The sequence below is a fragment of the Mus musculus genome, chromosome 8, assembly GCF_000001635.26.
Source record: "Mus musculus strain C57BL/6J chromosome 8, GRCm38.p6 C57BL/6J".
Taxonomy (NCBI): Eukaryota; Metazoa; Chordata; class Mammalia; order Rodentia; family Muridae; genus Mus; species Mus musculus.
In genome coordinates, this window is record NC_000074.6 from 85,266,865 (window position 1) to 85,279,748 (window position 12,884).

Below are 12,884 nucleotides of genomic sequence, written 5' to 3' on the forward strand. Positions count from 1 at the left end.
CTTATAAAATGTATGATTTACAAATTTTTGTTCCATTCCATATACTATCTCATTGTACTGCTGTTTCCTTTGCTGTGCAAAACTTTTTAGTTTTATACAATCTATTTGTCCATTTTTGCTTTTGTGCCTTATGCTTTTAGTATCTCCTATCCCAAAAAATCAATAACAAGATCAAGGTTTAGTTCCTTAATCCATCTTGAGTTCATTTTTTGTGCATGATATGAGATAAAGAGCCTATTCCATTCCACTATAAGTGGATATCCAGTTTTCCAGTCCCCTTCATTAAAAACTGTCCTTTTCCCTTGTGTTTCTGGCATAGAATAGAGATTTAAGGAAGATGGGGCAGGGTGGTACATGCCTTTGATCCTGGCACTTGAGAGAAGAGAAAGGTGGATCTGATCTCTAGAGTTTGAGGCTAGCCTAGTCTACACAGAGAATCCTTATTTCAAAACAACAGAACAGAACAAAACAAAACAAAAAACAAACAAACAAAAACAGATAATCTGGTCACACATGGTTTTCTGGATAACTCCTCAGTTCTCCTGGCCTATTTGCATATATTTCTATTAGTACTACACCATTTTGATCATTATTGCTTCATAATATGGCTACTTTTTAAATTACTTTTTTAATTAGATATTTTCTTCATTTACAATTCAAATGCTATCCCGAAAGTCTCTTATTCACTCCCCCGACCCAGCTCCTCAACCCACCCACTTCCGCTTCCTGGCCCTGGCATTCCCCTGTATTGGGGCATATAATCTTGGCAAGACCAAGGGCCTCTCCTCCCAAAGAAGACCGATTAGGCCATCTTCTGCTACATATGCAGCTAGAGACACAAGCTCTGGGTAGTTCATACTGCTGTTCCTCCTAATAGGGTTACAGACCCCTTCAGCTCCTTGGGTATTTTCTCTAGCTCCTCCATTGGGAGCCCTGTGTTACATCCAATAGATAGCTGTATCAGGGTCATGTCAGCAAAATCTTACTGGCATATACAATAGTGTCTGCATTTGATGGCTGATTATGGGATGGATCCCTGGATGGGGAAGTCTCTGCATGGTCCTTCCTTCCATCTTAGCTCCAAACTTTGTCTCTGTAACTCCTTTCATGGGTATTTTGTTCCCCATTCTAAGGAGGGACGAAGCATCCACACTTTGATCTTCCTTCTTCTTGAGTTTCATGTGTTTTGTGAATTTTATCTTGGGTACTCTGAGCTTCTGGGCTAATATCCACTTATCAGTGAGTGCATATCATGTGAGTTCTTTTGTGATTGGGTTACCTCACTCAGGATGATACCCTCCAGATCCATCCATTTGTCTAAGAATTTCATAAATTCATTGTTTTTAATAGCTGAGTAGTACTCCATTGTATAAATGTACCACATTTTCTGTATCCATTCCTCTATTGAGGGGCATCTGGGTTCTTTCCAGCTTCTGGCTATTATAAATAAGGCTGCTATGAACATAGTGGAGCATGTGTCCTTATTACCAGATGGAACATCTTCTGGGTATATGCCCAGGAGTGGTATTGCTGGATCCTCCGGTAGTACTATGTCCAATTTTCTGAGGAACCGCCAGACTGATTTCCAACACAACAGGGAAATTTCTTAACCCTTTACCCCCTTTTATTAGTTATTTCCATTTTCTTTTCTTTTTAATTTTTTATTAGATATTTTCTTCATTTACATCTCAAATGCTATCCCAAAAGTCCCCTATACCCCCCCCTTGCTCCCCTACCCACCCACTCCCACTTCTTGGCCCTGGTGTTCCCCTGTACAAGCTTGCAATCCCACCAGCAATGGAGGAGTGTTCCTCTTTCTCCACATCCTCGCCAGCATCTGCTGTCATCTGAATTTTTGATCCTAGCCATTCTGACTGGTGTGAAGCAGAATCTCAGGGTTGTTTTGATTTGCATTTCCCTGATGATTAAGGATGTTGAACAGTTTTTCAAGTACTTCTCAGCCCTTCGGTATTCTTCAGTTGAGAATTCTTTGTTTAACTCTGTGCCCAATTTTTTAAAGGGGTTATTTGATTTTCTGGAGCCCAGCTTCTTGAGTTCTTTGTATATACTGGATATTAGTCCCCTATTGGAATTAGGATTGGTAAAAATCCTTTCCCAATCTGTTGGTGGCCTTTTTGTCTTATTGACAGTGTCTTTTGCCTTACAGAAGCTTTGTAACTTTATGAGGTCCCATTTGTCGATTTTCGATCTTATAGCACAAGCCATTGCTGTTCTGTTCAGGAATTTTTCCTCTGTGCCCATATCTTCGAGGCTTTTCCCCACTTTCTCCTCTATAAGTGTCAGTGTCTCTGGTTTTATGTGGAGTTCCTTGATCCACTTAGACTTGAGCTTAGTACAGAAGATAAGAATGGATCAATTCTCATTCTTCTACATGATAACCTCCAGTTGTGCCAGCACCATTTGTTGAAAATGCTGTCTTTTTTTCATTGGATGGTTTTAGCTCCTATGTCAAAGATAAGTGACCATAGGTGTGTGGGTTCATTTCTGGGTCAATTCTATTCCATTGATCTACCTGTCTGTCGCTGTACCAGTACCATACAGTTTTTTAATCACAATTGCTCTGTAGTACAGCTTGAGGTCAGGCATGGTGATTCCACCAGAGGTTCTTTTATTGTTGAGAATAGTTTTTGCTATCCTAGGTTTTTTGTTATTCCAGATGAATTTGCAGATTGCCCTTTCTAACTCTGTGAAGAATTGAGTTGGAAGTTTGCTGGGGATTGCATTGAATCTGTAGATTGCTTTTGGCAGGATAACCGTTTTGACTATATTAATCCTGCCAATCCATGAGCATGGGAGATCTTTCCATTTTCTGAGATCTTCTTTGATTTCTATCTTCAGAGACTTGAAGTTCTTATCATACAGATCTTTCACTTCCTTAGAGTCACACCAAAGTATTTTATATTATTTGTGACTATTGTGAAGGCTGTTGTTTCCCTAATTTCTTTCTCAGCCTGTTTATCCTTTGTGTAGAGAAAGGCCACTGATTTGTTTGAGTTACTTTTATATCCAGCTACTGCACTGAAGCTGTTTATCAGGTTTAGGAGTTCTCTGGTAGAATTTTTAAGGTCACTTATATATACTATCATATCATCTGCAAATAGTGATATTTTGACTTCTTCCTTTCCAATTTGTTGACCCTGACCTCCTCTTGTTGTCTAATTGCTTTGGCTAGGACTTCAAGTACTATATTGCATAGGAATATGGCTACTTTTATTGTTATAATGACAAATACTTAGTCATAAAGTGCTAGAAAACAGAACAGAAGCTATCCTGACAAAAACCTGGTATGTAAGCAGGTAAGAGTATTCAGATAAAAATGCTTTTAAAACATTATTAGAAAATCAAGTTTACTGAGCTTTATTCCGTAACATAAACCTGAATGTTCAACTTCCATGAATATGAGACTGAGGTGTTTTCTTTAAAATTATGCCACCGAAGACTAGCCATGGTTCTGTTTTAGAAAGAAACAAACTCTTAAGAGTAGTTGCATGCAATTCATAACAATATTCAATAACAAGCTTTTTTGAGAAGTGATTATACAGTGCTAGACCTTGTCACTAGGTAAAGTTACACTGATTCAGACCCTAAGGAAACGTTTTAGCATCAATTCAAACTGATTCAGTCTCATACTTCCAAGTGCTGCTATGTGATTTCTCAGCCAGTGTATAGTTCACCAGCGTCAGCTAAAATCAGCAAAGGGTGAGTAATGATCACTCATTCTGTGTGTGTGCTTGAGCTTTTCTACAACTTAGAAGATACAGTAAAGGAAAAGGAGAAACGTAGTGACAAATTTCAAAGTAAACCTACCATTTGGGAATTCTCTTTGTATCGAAAAGCCAACTGGTAAGCTGCAAATACCAAAGGTGGCAGTGTGAAGCGAATCCGCTGATTTCCACCAGCCCCAAAATGTTTTCGTGCCGTATTCAAAATCTGACAAAGAAAAAAAATTTAAAATAATTTTCCATGCTAGGATTATTTGTTTACAAAATTACATGGGAACTCTATTCCATAACTTTATTCCAAGCTGCTACTGTTTTATGATAAACCAGGCTTTACTGAAGTACACACTTCCTATATTATAAAATACTAACTCATTTTATATAAGCAAATTGGAAGCTTACACGGGTTGTAATACTAGCCTTAGGTAACTAGTCAAGAATAGATATGTGCTCTTTCATTCACAAACTATACTTCATTGATAAGGACTGCAGGCTGAGGAAGCTGAACAGACTTACATGTAAAAGTAGATTCTAGTCCTGTCTAGTCTTTATTGCTGCAGTGTAGCAATCTGCTGAAACATTCCATCCTGGAGAGAAGCTCCTAAGATTCAGGAAGTAAATAAACTTACAAGTCCCAGACAGCTGAAACTTGTAAGACTAACAGGTTCCTCCTCAAGGAACAATAAAGCATGCTGGTGGAGGAGACGGACCAGCAAGGTGGCCTGGAGGAGCTTGTCCAACATGGAAGCTGACTGCAAGTCATGCAGAGCTTCAGGACTGCAGCTTTTATGAGTTGTCACCTGTACCAGAGTGTGATTTTCAGTTATGCCATTGTCTTTGAGACAGCCCTGTTCCTGTGAATAACCCCACCCTCTTACTGCCCATACTCCTGTAAGTAATCCCAATAAACTCACTTGTTGGCCAAATTGAACATTAAATGGTCTGAAATCTATTCCTAATAGCAGTGAAGAGATGTCTGAGTTGCATCTCCCAAGGATAAGTCTCATACTGCCTTCCTCTTAGCATAAATTTCACTTGAAAAATGAGGTAGCATATTCCTATAAAACTGTTGGGAAGATTAAATGACACAAAGTTTCAATTATGTCATCAATACCTTGCACAAAGTATGTGCTCAGAAAAGTAGGCAATTATGGAAAAACGGCTCTGGTGTGTGTGTAGGAGTAGGAGAATCACTCCTAAAAGTCAAGGCCCTAAACTGAGCTCAGAGCTCCAGGAAGCCAGCTATTTGGAAAAAGTAGCTGCCTCAAACACCTTGTGGTTGCAGAAAGAGATGACAGACCCCGCAGTCTCCAAAACCAGAAAACAAACAAACAAACAAAAAACCCAGGTTATCTAAGGAAAGCGGCTAAATTCCCCTTTCCACCTTTCCTATCCTTAGCTTCAAAAGGCTACATATAACCCCTCATTCTCTTGAACTCTGACCACTGAGTGACTGGGGCCTATGCCATGATTAGTTGGCCAGAATTAGAGAAACCATCTTTCTGGAATTAAATAAAGCCTGTTCTAGCTATTTGGGGTTGTCTAAACTCTAATCTTTTAGATCTTCCTATAACCTTAATTATTTATCCTTACAGGTAGATCAAACTTCCTAAGCACACTTAAATTAAGAAAACTACAATATAATTTAAAAAGCCGTATGAAACAAATGTATGGTTGGTTCAGAAAGAAAAGAAGAAAAGAAAAGGAAAACCAAAGGATTGGGCAGATGGTTCAGTCAGTAAAATGCTTCTAGCATAAGCTGAGTTTAGATTCCCAACATCTTCATAAAAGGCCAGGCGCAGCCATGCAACTGCAGTCCCAGCACTGGGAAGGCAGAAGCAGCTGACTCCAGGAGCTCACTGAGGAACCCTGTCTAGAAAAACACAATGGAAAGTACCTGACTTGATGCTGACCTTTAACCTTCAGGTGCACCTACATAAACACGCAAATATAAACACTAAAGAATTCACGTAAAATACAGTATGTGATATATTTGGGTCTTGTGGATTTCTTTGATATGGTGACATACAAACATAACCAATCAGCCATAAATACTATCGATGTGACACAGAAAATGAGAGCAATCCCCTCCACACACACAGAAGGAAGAGCGAAGAAGGGGGAGCAACTTAAAATATTTCAGTATTCACATACTGTCTTGATCACATAGTGCATAAAAGACTCTCCCTAAGACAAATTAAAGAAATCAGCCTTTTAAATCATCCACTATCAGATGCCAACTTACCTACTTAGGTCACATTTAAATCTTCATTTCATAAAGATTAACTGAGGACTATGATAAAAGAGAAAGCTTTGTCTTGTCTGATCACTAAACTTTAAAGTCCTTCATACATTTTCATCTGACAAATATCTTCCTATCAGATTTTATGTCTCATTAAGTTTATTATGATAAACAACTAAACATTCTAAATGCACTACACTGTTGAAAAAGACACAGAACACAGAACAATTACGTAATATCCAACTAAAGGAAAGCAAGCTTTTCTGCAATTCTCAGGTTTTCAAGAGAAGCTGGAATACCTGACTTGTTCTTCATGAGTGCCAACAATTTAACTATTCATTTATACAAAAATAAAATCCCAGCTGTGCACGGTGGTACACAACTGAATTTGTAGCACTCAGGAAGCTAGGGCAGCAGGATCATAATTTTAAGGCCAACATGGCTACAGTGAGAACTTGCCTCAAAAAAACTAAATAGGTAAATAAATTTTTTTAAGGTCATGAACTTTAATTCAGTAACAAGTTTTTTAACACCTTAAACCAATGCAAAAGCTGCATTAAACCATTTTAAACACTTTTCTGCTCATTAAGCGTGAGGAAAGGTTACAGTAAGAGATAACTCATACCAAATACTGCTGGTCAGGATCATCAGAACGTAGCAGATGAATAAATCGGCCAACAAGGCTCTGTTCATCAGCGAAGTCTTCTGGATCAGGGTCTTCTACAGGTTGGTCTGGCTGATCCTGAATCAATGTGGACACCAAATTCATTATGGAATCTACCTGCAACACAGAAAGTAGAAAATATTAGCCTGACACTATCAACAAAAAAGGCAACAGTTTCTAAGTGGATACATAATGAAACAATATCAGCAAAATAATTCAGTGTTTTTGTAAAAAAGTTAGAATAAACAGTTTCACCCAGCTGTGAACTTTTTAAGCTACAGTAACAACCAGTTTGACAAAATTCGCCCATTGGTACAATAGTGGAATGAATATTTTAGGAATAACCAGGGCTTTCTACTTGGACTTAAGGTTTGTTCCACAGGGTAGAATTCATGCCTGGTACTGGTACTGCAAACCTGGCAAAGAACCCAAGGATTACGAAGAAAAAGGGCTAAGGCAGAGTCTACTACTATTATTTTGCTAAGTGGACATAGTAACAAACTATCTTCTAAATATCCTTCCAGCCACAGATTATTATAGCTTTCTCCCTTATCAATGATGCTTCTTTTTGCAGTGGATAACAGTTAATAGAACTCAAAGGGTAGAAAGTAAATGACTATGGAGTGTTAAGCCCTAAATAGCATGTCTTTAGCATACCCTCCCCAACATGGCTCAGGGAACACTGAAGAGGGGACAGAAATATTATAGCCAGAGGTCAAGGACTACTGCAAAATAGCACCTTTCCACAGTAGCTTTGATTGCCTGCCCAAGATCAAGCTAGTCAACACTCATCCTGGATAGAAAGGAAGTTCCCAAGGAGCCAACCCTAGCTGAAGAGCTATTGGCAAATACTGGCTACTGAAGGCGGGAGAGTCACTTCTATGGGGTACAGTCACTGGTAGGTTGCTTATATTCCCAGCAGGTGACCCTCTTCTACTCATTCACATACAGGAAGTAATAATTGAGCTGAATTTAAAAAAAAAAAAAAAAAAAGGAGGACATAAAATTGGGAGAAGTAGGGAGGTTGTTCCAAAGGCATTGAAAAGTTGATAGGTCAATGTATTCATTTATGGACAAAAATCTGAAAAGAGGTATGCCAAATGTTAATCAACTGTGGTGAAATCAGAGGTATTTAATAATTCTTTGTACATCTCCAATTTTTTAACTTCTATATAACAAATAAGCTATTCATATTTTTATTATTATGTTACCTCCTTCATTTATAACCAGTGTCTACAGCTCAATATCTAAAATCTTAGTCAACCATATTTTTCTAATTCCCTAGAAGAGCATATCTGTGTTCTCTTACCTGGTCCTGAGAGACGATTTCTGTGTTATAATCCAGAACATTACTAAGCACATAACAGCTCATGCTCTTTCTGGACTCGTAGTCAAAGTACTCAAAAAGTGGGTGGAAATGCTTTAACTTTAATACTGTTAAGATATTGTTGTAAGTATCAACAGGTATCTTCAAAAGTCTGGTAAGCTCCTTTGAAACTGCACTACTGGTAGCAATACTACAAAGAGAAAAACAGCAACCCTTTCATGAATAAAATTAATCTTTATAACAGAGCACTTGATTCACATTTTAAAAAAAAAAATCTTTATTTACCATCTATGGCAGGCAGAGGAGTTGGCCCCAGAGTCATGAGAATCAGAGAACTGGCCATGTCCCTTATTAGCTGTAACACTCAGGAGAGCAGGCTCTGCACCTCACCTGGGCAGCAGGGTAGAGCTGACCCTGTTTCCAGGGGTTGCTGGTGAGCCAGCCCCAAGGTGGAGAGAGCAGGAGAGCCCTCAGGAAGACCAGCTCAGATACCTCTCAGGCCCAGATCCAGGGCTCTGAATTGGCCCACTCCAACATCTATCGCATTGATGGAACTACTGGAGGGCACGAAGGGGCCCAATCCCATAGATCCAAAATTACAAGATCTCCATGACACAGGGCAACAACAGGATATCTGAGAGGAGTCCCACTGAGGCAGCAGAAGTCAGAGGCATTGTATCAGACCAATGAGTCTTTGCAATGAACATTTGTAAAGAAATGGGAACAAAAGGATGCATGAGCTCTGTATACACTGTTATACACTATAGCTTCCATGAGGATTTTTTCCTCCATTGGGGAGAGGATGCAAGGGTAGAAGAGACGGAAGGAGGAGATGAGAAGGATTGGGGTACATGGTGTGAAATTCACAAAGAACCAATAAGATGTTTTTAAAAATTCATTTACACATTTAAAGAAATAGGTCAAGCAAACTGAGAAAATCATATAATTAATCTCTTCTATTTCAAAATGATCTCCTCTCCAGACAAATATAGCCAGGCCTGGCTCACTCTTGGAGGGATAAAGGGTAACACAGACATCGTTTAGTTTTCTCTCTTATGTTAAAGGTCTGTACTGTTTTTCAGTTCACAAGAAATAACTATAGGGGACTAATATCCAATATATACAAAGAACTCAAGAAGCTGGGCTCCAGAAAATCAAATAACCTCATTAAAAAATGGGGCACAGAGCTAAACAAAGAATTCTCAACTGAGGAATACTGAAGGGCTGAGAAGTACTTGAAAAACTGTTCAACATCCTTAATCATCAGGGAAATGCAAATCAAAACAACCCTGAGATTCTGCTTCACACCAGTCAGAATGGCTAGGATCAAAAATTCAGATGACAGCAGATGCTGGCGAGGATGTGGAGAAAGAGGAACACTTCTCCATTGCTGGTGGGATTGCAAGCTTGTACAGGGGAACACCAGGGCCAAGAAGTGGGAGTGGGTGGGTAGGGGAGCAAGGGGGTGGGGGTATAGGGGACTTTTGGGATAGCATTTGAGATGTAAATGAAGAAAATATCTAATAAAAAATTAAAAAAAAAGAAAAGAAAATGGAGGGGGCTGGTGAGATGGCTCAGTGGGTAAGAGCACCCGACTGCTCTTCCGAAGGTCCAGAGTTCAAATCCCACCAACCACATGGTGGCTCACAACCATCTGTAACAAGATCTGACTCCCTCTTCTGGAGTGTCTGAAGACAGCTACAGTGTACTTACATATAATAAATAAATAAATAAATCTTTAAAAAAAAAAAAAGAAAAGAAAATGGAAATAACTAATAAAAGGGGGTAAAGGGTTAAGAAATTTCCCTGTTGTGTTGGAAATCAGTCTGGCGGTTCCTCAGAAAATTGGACATAGTACTACCGGAGGATCCAGCAATACCACTCCTGGGCATATACCCAGAAGATGTTCCATCTGGTAATAAGGACACATGCTCCACTATGTTCATAGCAGCCTTATTTATAATAGCCAGAAGCTGGAAAGAACCCAGATGCCCCTCAATAGAGGAATGGATACAGAAAATGTGGTACATTTATACAATGGAGTACTACTCAGCTATTAAAAACAATGAATTTATGAAATTCTTAGACAAATGGATGGATCTGGAGGGTATCATCCTGAGTGAGGTAACCCAATCACAAAAGAACTCACATGATATGCACTCACTGATAAGTGGATATTAGCCCAGAAGCTCAGAGTACCCAAGATAAAATTCACAAAACACATGAAACTCAAGAAGAAGGAAGATCAAAGTGTGGGTGCTTCGTCCCTCCTTAGAATGGGGAACAAAATACCCATGGAAGGAGTTACAGAGACAAAGTTTGGAGCTAAGATGGAAGGAAGGACCATGCAGAGACTGCCCCACCCGGGGGTCCATCCCATAATCAGCCACCAAACCCAGACACTATTGCATATGCCAGTAAGATTTTGCTGAAAGGACCCTGATATAGCTGTCTCTTGTGAGGCTATAGCAGTGCCTGGGTTAAGAAATTTTCCTGTTCTGTTTGAATCAATGGGTAGAAACTAGAAAAGAAAAAATAGTACATTAACACCTAAAAATTACAAATGACTTAGAGAAAAGCAGGAAGCCTACTTAAGAGATTCAGGAGGCAACTGTTGGGGAAAAGATACACACACACACACACACACACACACACACACACACACACACACACACATATATACATACATAACACATGTATATATGTATGTATATATGTATGTATGTATGTATATATATATATGCATCAAAATGCCTAAAGTGAATCCCAGTACTCAAGGAAACAGAGGCAATAGGGGATCTCTTGAGTTCTCAGTTCCAGGCCAGCCTGCTGGTCTACAGAGCAAGTTCCAGAATAGCTAAGGCTACAGAGAGAAATCCTGTCTCAAAAAAAAAAAAAAAAAAAAAGAAAAAAGAAAAAAAAAAAGCCAAAGTGACCCTTGTAGGGTGCCACAGGTCTAGGACAGTATGTCGGAGGAAGCATCCAGTGTAGGGAACATTATTCTTTTCTCAAAAGTATTAAAACCAAAGCTCAAATAAAAGAAAAATATTTAAATCATTTTGTTACACTGCAAATATATACATGTCCCTAATTTTTCAGCCTAAATATACATATGTCCTTATTTTTCCCAATTTAGTCATGTGCAGAAAACCTTTTTCTTTTTTGCAGGGGTGGGGTGGTGGGGTGGTTGATGATGTTTTCTAACTAGTTTTAAAACTGGCTCATTCTTGAAGCTGAAGAGATGGCTCAAAAGGTTAAGAGCATTGGCTGTTCTTATAAAAGACCCAGATTCTGTTTCCATCATCAACATGGCAGCTTTTAAATGCCTGTAACTTCAGTTTCAGGGTGTGTCAAGCCCCTCTTCTAGCCTCTGAAGGAACTAGGTACACATGATGCATATACAATAGTAAAGACAAAGCAAACAACTAGCTCAGGAAGAGATGTGAATTGGAGACACTGGACTTTGAAGCCTGTCTACAGACCTTATAGGCCACGACTTCACTACTGTACACAGGAAGTAAGCAGCTAGCAAAACTTTCTATCCTGTTTAGCACCACACAGGAAAACTCTCAGCATATACTTCTAACAAGACCAACGCTAACATTTCAAAAAAACTGAGAAAAGAAAAACTAATATAACGCTAAGAATTTTTTTCCATGTTATAACTTTGGGGTAGACAAGATGGCTCAATGTGTAAATACACTTGCCACTAAGCCTACCAACCTGAGTTCTACCCATAGAACCCACCTGAAAGAGACAAACAACTAAAGCAAGTTTTTCTCTGATCTCCACATGTGCATATGTTCTAACTCCCTCCCCAACAAATAAATGTAGTTTAAACTGTTTTAAATATAATTTTGACTTACTGTTCAAGGTTAAGCTTATTGAATATCTCCACTGTTGTTTCTAGAACTTTATCGACGTAGTCCACACGATCAGGGTAACATTTCATAGCAAGATTAATGAGAGAGACTTGTAAAGATACAACATCCTCTGATGGCATGTCTTGTCTGGACTGCAATGTTTAGAAAATCATATAATTTATTTTAAACAATTAGAAAAAAAGATATACCAATAGAGAAGTTTCAAAGTCGAGAACTTAAGAGAAAATTCTATACAAACCTGTATGACTGTAGCCACCTGTTGTGAAAATATGTCAAAAAGTTTAATCTCAGCTGGAATTCCGGGTCCATCTTCACGATGAGCAAATAAAGCTAATCTAAAAAAGAAAAAAAATTTTTTTTCTTTTTTTAAGATACAGGGATCTGAGCAATGGTTTCATTTTCTCTTTACTGCTTTTCTTTATTTTCTGAGTCTATTTCTTAGGACATTAAGAATGGTTTTTAAGATTATAACTAAAATACCAAGATATTACTATTAATTTCAGGTGAATTAAATCCCAAACAAGACTTTGGAAATTTAGCCTAGATGCATAACATAGTGATCGAAGGAAATTATTTTAACAATAAATGCTACTGTTGTTCTATGGAGGGTGGGATGTGTGTGTATGACTTTTTATTCAATGTCTTAACTAAAGTTTTGTTAATGATGCCTTATTCCATTGGCAATCATGTTTACTTATTTATTCACTTTCTTTATGTAGTACAACCTAGCCTAGAATTCACGGTACTCCTGTCTCTACTTCAGAAGTGCTGGGGTTACAGTCATGTGCTACCACACCCAGATTAAATAAATAGGGGCTGGAGAGATGGCTCAGTGGTAAGAGTACTTACTACTCTTGCAGAGAACCCAAGTTCAGTACTCAGCATCTATATACAATGACTGGAAATAATGTAAACTTTTATAAGCTGCATCTTAAGCTATTCAAAGTTGTGCATACTGCCTTACCTGTCGAGGTTGGAGCTACATTTTGTTAACTGATTGGGATTGCTAAATGACATTACACTACAC

At 38.5% G+C, this 12,884-nt stretch overlaps 1 protein-coding gene across 1 annotated transcript in view; it reads right to left on the minus strand.

The window, feature by feature from the left end:
* The window catches only part of Vps35 (VPS35 retromer complex component), a 39,133-nt gene that overhangs the window by 6,480 nt on the left and 19,769 nt on the right, over positions 1-12,884 (minus strand). The window contains exons 9-13 of the mRNA NM_022997.5: positions 12,096-12,192; positions 11,840-11,988; positions 7,956-8,163; positions 6,608-6,763; positions 3,829-3,951 (exon numbers count right to left, since the gene is read on the minus strand). Of these exons, the coding sequence (NP_075373.1) occupies positions 3,829-3,951; positions 6,608-6,763; positions 7,956-8,163; positions 11,840-11,988; positions 12,096-12,192 (733 nt within the window). The remainder of the gene's footprint in view (positions 1-3,828; positions 3,952-6,607; positions 6,764-7,955; positions 8,164-11,839; positions 11,989-12,095; positions 12,193-12,884) is intronic.